General features: G+C 32.3%; 1 protein-coding gene across 2 annotated transcripts in view; it reads right to left on the bottom strand.

Moving 5' to 3' along the window:
- The window catches only part of CNTLN (centlein), a 585,894-nt gene that overhangs the window by 137,644 nt on the left and 429,697 nt on the right, over window positions 1–18,553 (bottom strand). For both annotated transcript variants that reach the window (XM_074197564.1, XM_074197563.1), the window contains exons 16-18: window positions 13,264–13,417; window positions 9,812–9,899; window positions 9,519–9,727 (exon numbers count right to left, since the gene is read on the bottom strand). In XM_074197564.1, the coding sequence (XP_074053665.1) occupies window positions 9,519–9,727; window positions 9,812–9,899; window positions 13,264–13,417 (451 nt within the window). The remainder of the gene's footprint in view (window positions 1–9,518; window positions 9,728–9,811; window positions 9,900–13,263; window positions 13,418–18,553) is intronic.

Raw genomic sequence — 18,553 nt, 5'->3', positions numbered from 1 at the left:
TGAAAAATTCTTTTACCACCAAAGTGATTTCAACTATGAACCTTCATTCTAAAATCACAATCCAGATGTGTGTAAAAGGGAGGGAGAAATGTCTCTAAAGAGAATTAAAATGGAAAAAAACCAGTCCGGTGGAAATAGGAGCATAAAGAAAGGAGAACCATGCAAGATATAACAAACTGAATGGGTATTCAGCATTGATGATACTCATTTTTTTTTTTTAGTTTTTGCAAGGCAATGGGGTTAAGTGGCTTGCCCAAGGCCACACAGCTAGGTCATTATTAAGTGTCTGAGACCGGATTTGAACCCAGGTACTCCTGACTCCAGGGCCGGTGCTTTATCCACTGTGCCACCTAGCTGCCCTGATACTCAAGTTTTGAAAAAAAAAGGAAGATTACAAAAGAGAAGGGAAATTTTTATAAATTAATACTGGAAAAATGATTTACATCAATATTTTCTGATTGACTTTTATCATTTTTACAAAATCTTAGTTAAGTTGTATATTCATGAACCGTTTTGCAACAGCTAATAATCAACAATAGACCTGATCATAACTATTTCAGGATTGAAAGATTATGTAAGTGAAAGATTCTACACTCCTCATAATTTGTTAATTATGAAAAACTATTACATTTGGTAGAATGAAATATAACTTTAAAGGCTCTCTTCCAACAAAATATCTAAGATCCATTCTTCAAAATTACAACAAAAGTAATCCAATTTAACAACCCTCTGATTAAAAATATAAAGGTGTTTGTGATGGAAAAGATTCAATCTGTGTCTAAGTTGGATGATACAGATGCTCCTATTTCTGGATAATATGCTGGTTCCAACACTGTGTCTCTGAAAGAGATCTGTAACTTATCAAATTAGTTAAGCTTGATGATCAAAACAGAAAAGATTAAGTGAATGAAGGATGTCCATTTTCCAGACTGACATACATCTGTATAGACAGTATATGGAACTTGTCCAATTAAATCTAAATTCTAATCACTACCCTATATCTCTTAGAAATGAGACCTTATTAAAAAAAGTTACTGAAAAGATTTCCCTCCAGCTTCCTGCTTTTCTTCTAATCTTAACCACTATTGATTATGTTTGGGCAAAAACATTTTTTAATTTTAGGTAATCACAATCATTCCTTTCATATACTGTAAAGCTCTCATGAAATCTACTCTATACATACATCTAACAGTTTTCTTTCATGTACCACTAATTTGCTTGTGATGTCACCATTTGTGATACCATTTACTAAATCAAGAAGGCATGTCTCAGTAAGTTTCTCATTTATACCTAGTTTCTGCAATTTTTCTTGCCCTATTGGGTTTATCAACATTAGGTGCTTTGCTCATTTGTTTCTACATATTGTATTCCAAAATTTGTTCTATTGATCAATTTCTCCATTTCTTACCCAGGTTCATTTTTTTTTTTGATAATTACAGCTTTGTATTTAGTATACTTTTAAGATCTGGTACTTCCAGGCTCCTTTTCTTCTCATTTTCTTTCACTGATTTCCATGATATTACTCATCTTTGTTGTTTCAGATATATTTTTCTACTTTTTTCACCATTATATAAAGTAATTATTAGTTTGATTGGTAAATAAGTACATTGAATAAGTGGATTATTTTATTTTTTTTTGCAAGGCAACCTGGGGTTAAGTGGCTTGCCCAAGGCCACACAGCTAGGTCATTATTAAGTGTCTGAGACCGGATTTGAACCCAGGTACTTCTGACTCCAGGGCCTGTGCTTTATCCAGTGCGCCACCTAGCTGCCCCTAAGTGGATTATTTTAGATACGTCATTTTTATTATATAGGCTAAGCCTAACAATTAGCAATTAACATTTCTTCAAATATTTAGACCTCTATTTGTATGAAAAGTGTTTTGAAATTATGATCACATAGTTCTTGTGTATATCAGGACAAATGGACCCTAAGACATTTGTTACTATCAGTGGTTTATTTAAGTGAACTTTCTATTTTTTTGTCCTGATGAATTTTGTTAGCAATATACAGAAATGCTAATAATATATGTGAATTTATTTTGTATCTTAAAAATTTGCTCAAATGAATTTTCAATTAGCTTTTAATAATTAATGCTCTAGGGTTCTTCCCTTAATAAGCCAGAAGATCAACTGCAAAATACTTGATAGTTTTGTTTTCTCTTTTTTTCTAGCTTTATTCCTTCAATTTCATTTTCTTGTCTTATTGCTACATATTACATTTCTAGTACATTATTTCATAACAATGTTAATAATTTGATAAGAGTGATAATAATAGACAACAAATTTCTTCAACCCTGATCTTACTAGAAATACATATTAACTGTTTTCAATAAATATATCCTTTTTGTTTTTAGTTTTAGGTAGAAATATCATTTTAAGTAAAAGTTCAATTTATTGCTATGATTTCAATTTTTTAAAAATTATATTCTGTCAAAAGCTTTTTTCTGAATCTTTGAAAATAATCATATGATTTTTGTTGGATGTATTATTAATATTGTCAATTATGCTTATAGTTTTACTATTATTGAACTAGTTCTGAATTCCTAACATAAATCTAGCCTGTTCATAGTGTATGTTTGAGAAATATTTATGTAATCTCTTTACTACTATTTTACATACAAAATTTTTACCTCAATATTCATTACAGAAATTGCTCTGTATTTTTGACTGTCCCTGGTTAATTATTTGAAAACTTTGTGTCATGGAAGGAATGTTAATAGAATCCCTTCTTTACTTATTTTTCCAAACAATGTATGTAGAATTGGTGATTCTTTAAAAGTTTGATAAAATTTTAATTAGTTTTTTTCCTTAGGAAGTTCATTTATGACTTGTTTATTTTTCTAAAGTAGAATTATTTAAATATTCTATTTCCTAGTCTGTTAATCTACACAATTTATAGTTTTGTAAATGCTGATCTATTTCATTTAGAATGTCAGTTTAGTCAACATATATTTGTACAAAATGATTCCTAATAATTGTTTTCATTTGTTCAAAGCAGCTCCTGTTTTCATGTATTAATTAAATGGTTTTTCTTTTTACTTGCAGTTTTGTTAATCTGTCCTTTGATGTTCATAATTTTTAGTTTGATATTTAATTGAAGTTCTTAATTTGTTGTATTTTTGTATTTGTTGTATTGTTGTAAATACAAAAATAGGCTGTATTTTTTAGTTACATTCTCTATTCAATGGTCTTTCTTTTATTGAAGGAGTTTAGAGCTATAAATCTTTCCCTAATTACTGCTTTGATATGTCCATTAATTTTAGCATATTTTCTCAATGCTGCCATTATGTTAATGAAATTATTATTTTGATAATTTCTTCTTTGACCCACTCATTCTTTAGGATTAAGTCATTTAGTTTCTAATTAATTTTTCATCTTTGCTAAAAGATCCTTTATTGAATGTAATGTTGAATTAGAGTCTGTAAAAGATGACATCTATTATTTCTGCTTTTCTTCATTTGTGAAGTTGTTATGCCATATTACATGTCCAAAAGTGAATTCATTATCTTTCTCTCCTTTTTTAACTCTCCTCTTAAATTCCTTATTACTGCAGAGTAACTGTTCCATTTGCCTAGCCTTGTAATCCTGGGATCATCCACAACTTCCTGCATTCTCTTAACTCCTCTATGTCTAATTTGTTGCCAAATTCCTATTGATTTTACCTTCATAATATCTCTTACACACACTCTTTCTGTCCTCTGACACTGACAGCACCCTAGTATTTGCCCTTATAACCTCATATCTGGATTACTTCAATAGCTTGCTTGTTGATTTGATCTGTCGCAAGTTTCTTCTACTTCAGTCCATCCTCCACTTCACTTTCTAAAAATCAGATGTGACTGTGTCATTCCCTCTCTAATAAAATCCAGTGGCTTCACTTCACCTCCAGGATCAAAGACAAAATTCTCTGTTTAGCATTCAAAGCCCTTCATAACTGTTCCTCTTTCCTATCCAGTTTTATTATGTATTATCTCAATAATCATTCTCTATAGTTGGTTGGTTGGTTGGTTGATTGATTATTGTCCTTCAGACCAAAATGGCATCACTATGTCAGGGTCAAAGTACATTTTATTTGACTGTGGTGGATTAGACCAGTATAAACTTGGAAGGTCAGGCACAAATAGTCTATATGAACTTTTGGACTGAAGATTTCTTGAAATTTGTTCATCTCATCTTCCTTTTGAGCTACTTACATTTTTTTTTGCTCACAGATTATGAAGCCTTTTTTAATGCAATCACATGGTGCTGGGCAATCCTGTTGCAGTGTCTCCCATGTTTCATAATCAATTCCAAAGCTCTCCAGAGAGACCTTGAGAGTGCCTTTTATTTTGCTTCTTCTGACCTCTACATGAGTACTTGGCTTGTGGGAGTTGTCCATAAAATACATGAAATAGTCTTTTAGGCAAACATACATTTACCATATGAACAGCATGGTCAGTTCATTGGAGTTGGCAGTTCAGCTTGAGAAAGGACCTTAGCATTTGGTACCTTGTCTTGTCAAGTGATCTTCAGCATCTTTCCAAGACAATTCAAATGCAAGTAATTCAATTTCCTGACATGGTGCTGCTATATTGTCCAAATTTCTATGGAACTATTTTAACAAAGTAGCTCTATAGATCTTTAGTTTGGTAGGCAGCCTAAAATATGTACTCTCCCACACTTTCTTTTGGAGCCTCTCAGACACTGAGAAATGCATGTACCAACCTCATCATCTATGTATCTTTGAAAGTAAACTGCCATGATAAGTGTACTTAATCCACAACATTCAAAACTTCTCTATTTGATCTAAAACTCATGGTACCACATATTGATGGTATGGTGCAGATTAGTAGAATACCACTGTTTACTTATTTTTAATCACCACAGAAAATAGATTCATACTCTGCTGCATTTCAGTCTCAGAGGCTGCACTGACTGCACAATCATTTGTGAATAAAAAGTTATTTACTTACTTTACAATAATGTAGCATGTTGAATGTGCCAAGAAAGAAAATTCGACAGTTTAACCAAAAATTTATTTTCAGAAATTATATGCAAAATATAAAATTATTGTATTTATATAAAGTCACTCATCAATATACTCAATGGGCAGTAAAGTATTTTACATTCTTACAAAGACACTTTTAAAAAAATTATTTATTTGAGGCAATAGGATTTGCCCAAGGTCACACAGCTAGACAATTGTGAAGAATCTGAGGTAACATTTGAACTCAGGTCCTCCTGACTCCAGGCCTGGTGCTCTTTCCACTGCACCTATACATAGATGCCCTCATATAAAGACAACTGATGGCACAATGAATGTTTTTAAGTTCCCATTTCTTACTTGACAAGAGTTTTTCTTTAATTATTGAAGTTGACTTTTGTTTTTGTCTTAATGCATGGTAATAGGAACATCCTAATGATGACCTATCCGATCATCCTAACATAATGCTGATTATTTAAAACATATAATGTGGGCTTACTTCTGTAGCATGTAGCTAGCTTACCTAACACGGATGGAGGTCTGAGCACATCCAAATATTCTAAGATGAAGACACTATTTTTCCTCTCATTTGATTGCCTATGTCAGTGGAACAGGCTCTGTCTTTAAACTGGACAGACTGAGATGGTCACCCTCTTTCTTCCTCATTTTCTGGCTCACTTTTCTGTGACTTTTTCTTCTCTGTCCTGCCCACAACACAGGTGCTATGAACTGAATCAATGCACTCGCTTTTTTTTTTTGCACAAACACTGAAAAAGGACCCTAGGGGTGTTTGTGTCTGTTGTATTGAATTTGACGTTCCCACTGGACCCAGGAATTCAATCCACAACAACTTTGGATATATACAACTAGACAAGGTACCAGAGAAGCCAGAGAGCCTTGGGCTTGGAACTGAGATTGTGCATTATAGGAGCTGAGATAAGCTATATAAGAATTTGTATACCTGTCCCCTGTAAGGCAAGCCTTCATTTACCCTCTCCTGATGCACATTCATTGGTAATGTTCTAGCAGTGACCTCCACTATAGTCCTTACCTCCCAGGAGTCATACTCTCTTCCCCTTTCTCTTCTCAGCAATGGCTAGTCCTTCTGCAGTAGAGAGCCCACTTTTTCCTTACAAGGAAGCAATCCACCTATCTACTATCCAGCAGCCCATGTGAGCTTCTCTTTTACCTCTTTCTCTCCACCACTTAATACTAGCTAAAAATATTGCTTTATTTTATGACTCAGAAAGAAAGTCATACAAAAAGGATAAATATGATAGTACATTGTAAGGAAATTTCCAGTATTTGCTTTGGAGAATCATAAAATGAGTCATTTATCTCTTTATGTCTGTGAACTAACTCTAGTCTAGATTACAAATGTTGTTGCATAAATCACTCAGCCAATAAAGCATTTTTTAAAATACAAAAACTGATCCAATCCCAAAGAATTCATTTGATTAAGATTACTTGTCAAGAATTTTAGTAGAATTTTATGCATTAGTCTAAAACTATAAAACTTATCGCTAAAGAAATGCTTAACTTTTTTTAGTATATTAGTCCATCAAATAGTAAACAGATATTGTTCTATAAGAACCTGCTAAGTTTTGTTGTTTAACTATGGTTCCTGTCCTTTGTTATCAAAGAAAACCAAAAATGTTTAACTAACTAATACCCAAAGTCCCAAAGCAAGCTCTGACAAAACATTACTCATCAATAATGTTTTTTAATTGAAAGGACATGGGAAGTTAATATTCATAAAATAAAAACTTTCTTGAGTTTTAAGAAATTCTTTGATTACATTCTGAATGGTAATCTAAAGGACTAGAATCAGTATTAAGTAACTGCACAATTGCACATTCAATGAAAAACTTCTTAACTGGTTGACAGGCAGAAACTTGATCCAATAGTGGAAAATAAAAACTTTAATATTGTCTTAAAAGGACAATTATTTGAGCCCTAAAAGACAGATTTTTAACTGGAAAAAATTATCTAAATTACTATTGATAATTTTAAGAGGGAAAAATAATCACAGAATTAAACTCCCAAATACCAAACCCTCATAACAAATTCCATGTTTCTGTGATAAAACATCTTACTGAGATCAAAAGATACCTCAAGATTGATGAGCTACAAAATATGTTGACAAATGAATATCTAGAGTGTTTTATCATAGCCTACATTTTAATGTTATAAGTCTCAGAGATTTTTAAAAAATGCTGCCTGAAGAATAAATCTGTCTGTACCTAATACTGGCATGCTCTTTTCAGTATAAGTCCCTTAAAAATGCTAATTTATCAGGAGAAGAAACTAATGGTTATAGAATTGTACTATATTATTATTCAGAATAATTTACTACATTATTGTTAAGAAATGTAATTACTTATTTGGCTATCTTATAATTGGTGAAATATTTTAAATTAATTTTGTAGATATTTTTTAAAGTGAAAATAATCCAAAGATCCTGTTTTTTCAAAGGTCATGTCTCCTCTTTTCACTATTTCTTCTATATTTCCATAACCAGGAAATATATATCTAGTCCATTGGAGATTTTAATGGAAATTTAAGACTACTTATTGAATAATAGCATAAGTATGGTATTTACTTTGTAATAACTTGAGGTTTGCAATGATTGGCCCAAGTCATTTTGGATAGCTTTCTTACCCCATGTTCAGAGAAGAACATGGATTATAGGCCATCTGATCTCCTGAACTACTGTGCTGTCTAAAATGTAAATGAATCCTACAGAGAGGAAAATGGGTTTTTACCTCCTTAATTTTCACTTGGCAAGTAATCCAAATCTCTGTTTAAAATGTGGATTTCCTATTTGATAGCACTGATATGATACCTCAAGAGAAATTAGTTGTGAGAAAGGGAATTAGAACTGGTTTCTGAGAAGGGGAAAAAAACATGCATCCATCACACAGATTTTTAGTTTAATTCCTGTAGTACTCTTTTATGTTTTTTGTTCACAGTGTTTCAAGTAGTAAGTAGGTCCGAGCCAACCGACTCACCTGAGACTTCATAATTTCCAATAAAATGTGCTTCTTTTCCAGCTTGGATGGAAAAAATTGTTCTTTTGTTCAAAACTTAAGCTTCTTCTATGCCATACATTTTGAATTACATTCTATTGTAGATATGTTTCTAATAGTCATCTCATTTTAAAAAACTTCTCATTTGTTTTGAAAATGCAAGAACAAATGACTTCTGGCCTTAAGCAAAAATAAAAAATAAATAAAAATAAATTGCCATCAGATCAGAAGTTTTGAAACAGAATTTGGGAAACTTTCAACCCAGAGTGGAATCAGGCTCCCCTGACTTCTAACACAGTTGGGAATATCTAAGAGTTATAACTTTACTGACTGACACAGACTTGATCCTCTGCAGACTTCAAGAATGGGATCAGCCCTCTCATTCCCAGTGGGTTGGCAGGCCACATTGGACTGTCCTTAATCTTCCAGTAACAGTTTGAGACCTGGTTACAGGGAAGGAATGGTTTTAAATCCAGGAGAGCACTAGGATGTAGACACTGCTAGTCTAAGACTAATTCTCTGCAATTAAAATGTTTATTAATTGCTTTTCCCAGTCATATTAAACAAAATATTGGATAGACAAGTAAAACCAAATTACTGGTTGCTTTGATATAAAATAATAATTTCCCTGTTTCTTTTCCTGAGAAATTAATAGGAAGTTTCTTTCATTTAAAGAAAAATCTTAAATTGCTTTATAACTGAATTAGGATCTACCCAACTGAATAGATGACTTAACCAATATGCATGTTTTATGCACATACTGGGTTGCCTGACAGTGTGCTATGTTCAGTATTGTACCCAGTCCCTGACCTCAAGAACTTAAATTCTAATGGGGAAAATAGGATATATGACTAGGCCTTTTACAAAGTAAACATGGAGGGGAAGGTTTCAACAAGTGAGGAGTGGGAAGAGGACAACAGAGGGGGTGGTTGGACAGATGTGAAGATGAAGAGCCTTCCGGGCTTGATGGAGAGTCTGTACAAAAGCACAGAGATGAAAGTTGGAGGTTGTGTGCCAGAACAAGTGCTAATGCCTGTAGGGTTGGATTGGAGAGTGCACAAAGCAGGAAAAGAGTATAAAAGATTGTCAAGGTAAGAAGGAGACACATTTTGAAAAGCTTTAAATTCCAAACCAAGCACTTAGGTTAAAATTAATGTGGTTCAAATTACTATTTTCATACAAAAGCTGAATATTCATCAACTCAATTATGATTTTAAAAGCTAAGATTAATACAAAATAAATACCAAAACAACTACGGAAGAGGAACAAAATTGGAAATGTAAAATAGAATATGAAATTCAAAATTAATAGGATCATATTGTTTTTTAATTAGTACCTATTTGCCTATTCTTCATGCAACTTCCTTCCCAAGTGCATTCCCCCAGTAAGTAAATCTACTTCAATTACTGAACAAGAGATTTATACACACATATAAATTGCATAAATGTGAGTTAAGCAATATTGTAAATAAAATATAGTTTTGTCATAATCTTGTGATACAACTTATCACTAAAATTATCTTTACCTTTATGGTTTGATTGGTGGTCTGAAGTTTTTGATCGGTTATTTCTTGTTGTTGTGTAATTTTTTCATTGGCTCCTTTTAATTCCTTGATAAAAGTTTCAGTAGACTTTTTCAAATTCTGAAGCGTAGTGACTTGTTGTTGCATGGATGCAACTCGTTCATGTAATACTGAATTCTCAAAATTTTTATTGTTGTCATTCTCTTTGTTAACTAAACAAACAATGTGGTAAATAATGGATTTTAGTCTTTCATAAGATTTAAAATAATAGTTATGCAAATTCAATACATTCTTACCTTTAACAGTGGCTGGTACATATGCATTCCTCAAAGCACACGTTTTCTTCTTTGAAGCTGATCTTCTTTTATTCTTATTATTAATATACTGAATTTAAAAGCCACATACAAATTAGTTTTCAAAAATTGTAGTTGGATAAAATAAAAACAATAATTTTACCTACTGAAATATATGAAGAACAAATAAAATTTATGTCAGATAAATATGAAAAAAATTTAGCAAAATTTTATTTTGTCCTTATCCCAAACCAACAATGTATTGCTTAGGATTAGCTAACTAAGTTTTGAATTCAACTGGTAAACAGAAGGTTAAATCAACTTTCCAGAATGAACTTTAAAGTCTTTTAAAGAAATGCAGGACCAAATGTGACAAGTATTAAAATAAAACATATTGTGAGACTAATTATTTTGGCTCTGCATATAAGTCTCTTTTCCCTCTTTTCAATCCTGTCTGACCATATTTTGGATATTTCACTAAGATGTCAGTAACAGAGCTAGGCAAATAGAAGAAATGAAGCATCAGTTGTTCTATTTAGTTATCAGTCAGAGCAGAATAAAAGACTGAAACTATTCACTGAATTGATTTTTAAAGATAATCTGCATATTTCAGTTACCATACTACTCTTGTACTCTAATGCCAGAATAAGCAAGATGTAGTAAAAAGGATATCAGATGTCTATGCAAGATGCATGAAAAATAACTCATATGAATTATGAAAATAATATTTTTGAAATTTTTATCAGCACTGAAGCAGAAAATAATCATAAGGAAAAAAGAAAGCATTTCAACCACTATTCTCTGTTGTACCCAGATTAAGATAAAGTAATGGGGTCAGGTAAATAATTTACTATCCCTTCAAGGAGTATACTCTAGATATCTTTGATGATAATATAATAAGATTAAATAAGATAAAGCTATATTGGTTCATTTTCCAAAACTTTTCTTCAACAACAAATCTTGCTTTCCAAAAAAAGAATTACAAAAAATCTAGATTTACGTAGCTATTAAAATATTTTAAAAACTTAGTTAGAAAAATAAATATTACTGTGATGGGATTTTTTTTCAGATGATGAATATTTTGAATAAGTGTTTAATTTTTTATTTTTTCTTTAGTATAAAAATGAATTCATTGCAAAGAATTGCTTTTCATAAATTAGAAATTTTCTGAAGATCTCAATTCTGGAACAAGTTAACTAAAAAGTATTATAGTTTATGCAGTACTTTTGAAGATTTATTGCCATTAAAAAAAAAGCATTTCTTGGTAGTCAGGAGGAAAACTTTTAAAAATGGCACACTTATTTTTAAAATCTATTCTATTTTAAAAATTTAATTTATTTTAAGATCCATTATTAGCAGAGGGAAAAAATAACATTGTCCAATTCAAATTTAAATTTTCTTCCATATTACTTGAAATTTGCATGTTACCTTGAACACCATAAAACAAAGGATGTTAATATTAATTTTCAATGTGAGAATGAGTTGTACACTCTACAGACTGACAGATTGTGGATATACAAAATGAATGATTAAATAGAGACTCAAGTTGATTTTTTTAGTATCTTGAGCCCAGTGAATGTTTTCCGTCAAAAATAACTACTAATCCTGTGGCACTCTACACTTGAATCATTACCATTGCTCCACAGTATTTTTGGAGCCACTTCCCAGAGCCCATTTAAAAGCACACAAGGAAACAGTTCTTATGGTATGGTCACATGTTATTTCTTACTCAAAATAGTACTTATGAGTTTAATAATATTTCCTTTAAACATCAAACTGAGAAAAGAATTAATTATGGTCATTTAGAAAAACCAATTTCATCCTCCCAGGTTAAAAAAATATGTCACAGACTAAAGTGAATTCCAAGAGAAGTGCTTCAAAAATGTTTTAAGCTCATAGCATGTAGAGATTGAGCCCAACTCTTTTAGTTCATAGAGAAGAAACCCATAAATATTAAGTGATTTCGTCAAGGTGGAGCAGTATGATTGAAACCCAAGACCTGCCGAGTTCTTTCTACAGTACAACTATAACTTCTCCTGGACATATGTATCCTAAGATACATGCTTTAAAAAAGCAGTCATATTATGTAGTTATACCATGTACACAAACAAAACAGGTTATGGGTCAATTGAAAAGTCACACATTATCTATATTCTTTATAAAAAATAACATAGATACAGACAAATAGAAAGTTAATAAATATGACTAAGTATGAAATAGTCTATAAGTATTAGGCAGTTATAGAGAGGAAGGCACCAGCGGTTGTGGACATTAGGAAAAGCTGCATGCAGAAGAAGAAGAAAATGCTTGGGATGTGTCTTAACATAGCAGAGACTCCAGTGAGGGAGATAAAAAGGGAGTTCCTTCCAAGAATAGTGGGGATGATCACTGCAAAGCTCAAATCAGAACAATGTTGAAAAATAAATATTTTCTTTTCATTTCATCAGTAAAACGTTTCTATCTAATTGAGAGGTGTTCAATTGGAAGCTGGTGATCATTTGAAAGGGCTGCATGATGGAGTGTGAGCCAGCAGAGATGATCTATGATGCTTCTGCCAATTGCAGACTTTTTAAAAGCTTCCTTTTGATGTGCTAGGAACTCTACAGTCTTTCTGTGTCAACTAAACAATCAGGTATAAAAGAACTTTAGAGAGCACAGCCTCCTCCAACTTTAATGAAAGAAAAATTTAGTATTTAGGATAAAAGAAAACATTTATCCTCCAACTTTGTACTGGTGTGTGTTAAGGGGGCAGTCACAGTGCCCTGAGATAGTAGTATTCATCATCATTATTATGTAAGTCGTAGTTGAATAGTTTGTCACTTCCTAACTTTATAAGGGAGACCTTAGAGGGCAGAGAGGCAGTGTTTTTGCTTTTCTGCATCTTTCCAGCCCTGAGACCCTAAGATCACTGGCTGGCACATAGCAAGGACTTCGAAAATGCTTTCTAATTGACTGGAGGGATAAGGAGAAAGAATAGTACTTAAAAACAGTCCATATTAGTGCAGAGTTATTGCAAAGAAACAAAATAGACTAAGTTGTCTCCAGAAGAATAAATATTTATTGTTTTAGGTTTAAATGTGGCTAAAATAGACATTTTGTGAGGGCAAATGTCTTCTACCTAACGAGAACCTTATCTGAATTTCTCATTAGGTAGAGAACATTAAATATAATTAAGAAAATTTATGAGGTTTCCTTTCTACTAATATTTTCATTTATTAATAAAAATGTGTAATTTTTCTTTAACTGATGCTTTACATTTAAGTATTATCAGAGTGCTATATAATTAACTTTAATCTTTATTTTATGCCTTTTGAAAAAAATTAAACTAGGAATGCTTAAAATTGGAAAAGCTTAAAATAATTAATCATGTGTTACTTGATATCAGTGTACAGACAATTTAAAGAAGTCTTTAAAACTATTAAAATGAGTTTTATAAATAAATCTGTATTATATACCTTTTTTTTGATTGGACCTTCTATAGCTAATGTAATTTCTTTATCTTCTGCTTTTTCTTCTGAGTGCTTCCCTTTATCTTTTCTTGGACTGACTTTTTCAGATGTTTCCACAATGATTGTTCCTAGATTTTGTGAGGTCAGTTCTTCAGAATCACTTTAACAGGAAAAAATTCAAGAAGAAAATTTATTAAAGTAATTTGTATCTTTACAAGTTGAGTCTTAAAATAATTTTAACAACTTAAGATACAGTTAGAACTTAACTCTATGCATGTGCCAAGGATACTTGGGAGGAAGGGCAGAATTATACAGTGAAGGCATCTATATTAATCAGGAACAAAAGATAACTATAAAATATCCACTTAACTTTGTTATACTATGTGGCTACAGCTGTAGTGTTAATTAAAGGAAATGATAGTACAGCAACAGAGAATCAAGTTAATTATTATTTTCAAATCTCTAATATCCCCCAGGCAAATTTACAATGATGCACACTAGTGGAAATATCATATGAAAAATCTGTCAGAGATAGCTTACTGATGTATTTGAAATGCCAGATGAGCTCTACCATTTAAAACACACTTTGAAAGGGGGATACATTGCCTATATTAAGATAAGCAGAATAAATGACTTATTAGAAGGGACCTGTGAAGGTTTATGGACTTTGCTATGAAGGAAATGGTAAGAAAGTGAAACTAATTTAAACTTGGCCAGGAGAAATTTATACTAGTATATGGGCAAATTTGCTAAATGCATAAGTAAATATATAACTATGTATGAACATATATATATATATATATATAAATTCATAAAATCTTATTTGTTATAGATAAATAAAAACTATTTTCAAAGTTTCAAATCATCATATTATAAATTAGTGCTATTATTGTTGATTCTTTAATAATTATTGTTAGTGTTAAATATTGTTGAAATACTAAAAATCAAATATTAGGTGTCCAAAATTTGAAAGGACTGTCTAGCAAGACCATTACTTTTCTGTTAGCAGTGATGTTCAAATGGAATCTTGGTTTTTCAAATATGGATCAGACTAGAAAGTTTAGATTGAACTAGAAAATGTCTAAGGTTGCCTTCTAAATTAGTTTGAATTTCTATGACTCAAATTTCATCGATTTGTTTTACCTAAGTTTTTTTTAGGTTTTTTTTTTTTTGCAAGGCAATGGGGTTAAGTGGCTTACCCAAGGCCACACAGCTAGGTAATTATTAAGTGCCTGAGGTCGGATTTGAATTCAGGTACTCCTGACTCCAGGGCTGGTGCTCTTATCACTGCACCACCTAGCTGCCCCTTTTACATAAGATTTTAAAAGATAATGAAAAGGTTGTCAATCATCTCTTAAATACATTGTACATATACAACTTAACTAAATATGACAGGGATGAAATATAAAACTGAAGATTACAGATTAGGTAATTTTAGCCTAAAGAAACCAGAATTTGAATAGATAATGAAAAGATCAAAACAGTATTATTCTAGACATTAAGCAAGTTGGATAAATGAAAGTGTAGTTGACCTTTTCAACTTGCCAATTCCTAAAAACAAAAAAGAAGTGTGCCAAACAAAGTAATGAAAACAAAAAGAATAAAAAGCTCTCCAACATATAAATCCTATTAAAAAAAACACACATTATACTAAATCGCTGCATGTGTAATTTTCCACAATGTCCTGTCAGCAATGGTCTGCACTCCATCCTGTCAATATATTGTATGGGTCCTGGGACATATGGTGGTCTAACTGTGGAGTCCTCTGGGAGTCTCAGAATCTCTTCTAGACAATGATTCAACTTAATATTCCCCAAACCTCAATATATACTGCACTAAGTGGTTAAAAAAGACTGGTGACTGAAAAGAGGGGAAGAGTCAATAGCTTAGGATAGATAAAATACTATCCAGAATAAAGGAAGTGCAGTTTCTGAAAGAAAAAAAATAGCACAAAACTAGTCATTATTCAGCATTACCAAAACAGTAGAAGGAGGTCTAGACTGGTAGATTAATGGAATGCTATGCACAAATTTTGCTTAGATTTTACCAAAGGATTTCATTAGTTGTCCTAGGGGAGAAATTTGGAACCTTTAAATGAGGAAACCCAAAGAATTGTTATTATTAATCACATAATGTCAACATGCTCTCTCCTATAAAGCCTGGTCCTGGCTTTTATTTCTACAGTTACATTTTTACCAAAATTTAGATAAAGACTCATCAAATGTCCAAATTAAAAAGTGAAGGCATTGGGGATGTTTGGACTGGGGAAAATATTTTTAAAAAGCATAACATTGGTTTTCAAGCACATGAAGAGATATGAGGAAAAGAGATTAGATTGATTTTGCTTGGTCCCATAAAACAAAACTAGAAGCATGAGCAGAAATCACTAAAGAGCAGATTTAGGTATGATCTAAGGAAAGGCTGCCTAAGAATAAGATAATGGACTGAAAAGTCTAAAAATGGACTACAATGTCAGTCAAAAAAAGAAGAGTACTCTTCCCAAGAATTTTAGTTAGAAACTACTTATTAAAATAGCATTTTTATTCAGGTACTGGCCATGTAATAGTTATTACTTACTCATAATGGTATTTTTTTATAATACTTGTTATAATAATTATCATAGCTATTACAATATACAAAGCTATTGATATCATATTAGAAAGAGAATTAAGTCCTTTCCAAATATGTGATGGTGATTTTCAACTTAATTCTTATCCACTGAACCTCACAAATCCTCTGTGAGGGTTTTATGAAGATTTTTCACCTTTATGTGTTATATTTGTATGGAATAGGAGCTCTCTCTCTCTCTCTCTCTCTCTCTCTCTCTCTCTCTCTCTCTCTCTCTCGTTTTCATTACATCAATCAACAATAAGCTTCTCTTAAGTGCCTACAAGGAGCTAGACACTATATGCTGAGGACACAAAAAAGACAAAAGCCATCTCTGGCCTCATTGGAGTTCACAAGTTGTGAACAAATATAGATTCAAAGCAGGCTATTTCCAGAGGGGCTGGAGAAGCTTCTGGTAGAGAGTGGAATTTTAGCTGAGACTGAGAGAAGACTAGAGAGGTGGGGAGTCGAGCAGAGGAGGGAGAGCACACCAGACATGGGACACAATCAGAGCCAAGAAACGGGGAGTCTTGCCCTGAACAGCCAGGAGACTGTTAAATGACTGGGCTCATCCTCTCTGGTCGTAGATAATGTAGATGATATTTTGATGCCACTTCCCTTTTATATCATGGTATTTTTCTCCATTGTTAAATAATTTAGCTGCAATTGTAATTCTTCAGAGGTGATAGGATTCCATGATCCAATGCAGTCAAATAGCATCACTAAACATACTCTGATCTTGTCGACAAAGTTATTCATTCTAATAATGCATACTATAACCATAAATGCCTTTCCATTCTTATTCACATCCTTCTAGAATTCTTCCAGTGGGGTCAAATATGATCAAGGCTTTCATTTAGCTCTCATGACATGTGGCTATGAATAGATCTTCTGGGTGTCTATCACTTAAGTGTTGATCTTGTGACATGACTACACTATGTTGTCAGGCAGTCACAGATCTCTTGAATGACTTCCTCTGCTTCTCATGCACACTTCTTTGTTAGCAGCTACTGAGGCTTACTTGTGCCCAACATGTAGAATGTTATTACCCTTGAGCACACCTCAATTTTAATTTTTCAGAGACTGTATTATTGTATTACTTGTAACCATACAACATCACCAGAAAACTATTTCTATTAAAAAGACATGTCACTGTATAAAGAAACTGAGTATAATTAGAAATCATGCCAACACTCTTCCTCCTTTCTCAATTCTCAACCCAGTCCATGTTCATACTATTTGTCACACTATTTGTCTGAAAAATCTAATATATATATATACTGACAAACCAATTCTAAGAATAAGTTTGGTCAGTCAATTTTTTATCACAATCTAAAAAAATAGGAATTTCTAATATAGTGAGGCTCTGTCAATCAATAAATCAATAAACACTTATTAAATACCTATGCAAGGTATTGTCCTAAGCCACGAGGATACAAAAACCAGGCAAAAGACAATCCCTGATCTCCAGGTGTTTACAGTCTAATAGGAGGAACACTATACAAACAAATGTGTTCAAAGCAAGCCATATTCAGGATAAATAGTAAATATTTAACAAAGGGAAAACACTGGAATTCAGAAGGGCTAAGGAAGATTTCCTTCAGGTGGGATTTCAGTTGAGACTTAAAGGAAACCTTAAGGATAACCACAATATGGTTTCTGATGCAATTACCTGAATTTTCATTGCTACCTATAGAAGGACATTTCATTCCATTCTTAGGGCATGGTTATCCTAAAGGCTCTATGTCAGGCTAAATAATTGTTAGTTGCATTTGACAAATTCAATGGTTATGTACATGTTGTGAAACTTTATTACCAATTGTTAGAGTGGCCTGCTTGTTCTAACACTATTTCTATAAGTTTTGATTTGTGCATCATATGCTCAAGCCTATATATATCAATCTTCTTCCTTTTTTAAAAAAGAGGCATTGTTCATTTTTCTCTATCCACCTTCAGGTAATGGGCCCTCAGCTCCTTGAGAGAAAAGATGGTCAGTATTTTTATTCATATTTACGTTCCTAGCACTTAGCACAGAGCTTCACAAATAGGAAGTGCTTACATAGATAATAATGATGAGTAATATATATGTGAGGCTTAAATTTTTGGTAAATGTTTTACAAATATTATCTTATTTGATCCTCATTACAATCCTGTAAGGCAGGCACAAATGTCACCCCTATTTTATGGATAAGAAAACAGAGGCACAAAGAAGTTAAGTGACTTGCCCGGGGTTTTTTGAACTCATCCTCCTGATTCCAAGTCTAGCACTCTGCCTCCGTGTCACCAAGATGCCAATATTGTGTTTCATCAACTATAAAAAGGTGAAAGGAGGAAAAATATTCTGATAACTGTGAAGATCTACTTTGGGATCTAATCAGATCTGAATTCTTTGCAACTGAGTATTTAATGGGTGTATTTGGTGATGCAGTAGTAAATAAAATACTTAATGCTCACAGTGAAATCAAGTTTCAAGAACCCTAGTGACAAATTCAAGTAAAAAAGAAAGAAAGAATAATGTAATATATTACCTCAATTATGTGTACATATGAATGTACCTTAGAACTGAGCAAGCAGTTAATAAATTTTCATGTAAAGCATGAAAATATGAATGGACTTATTTACATGAACAGTATCTAGCTATCTACATATCTATCTTACACATTTATAAACAGTATAAAATTTCATATCA

Source organism: Macrotis lagotis, chromosome 8, assembly GCF_037893015.1.
Source record: "Macrotis lagotis isolate mMagLag1 chromosome 8, bilby.v1.9.chrom.fasta, whole genome shotgun sequence".
NCBI classification, from domain to species: Eukaryota; Metazoa; Chordata; class Mammalia; order Peramelemorphia; family Peramelidae; genus Macrotis; species Macrotis lagotis.
This window is presented reverse-complemented; position numbering and strand designations above follow the sequence as displayed.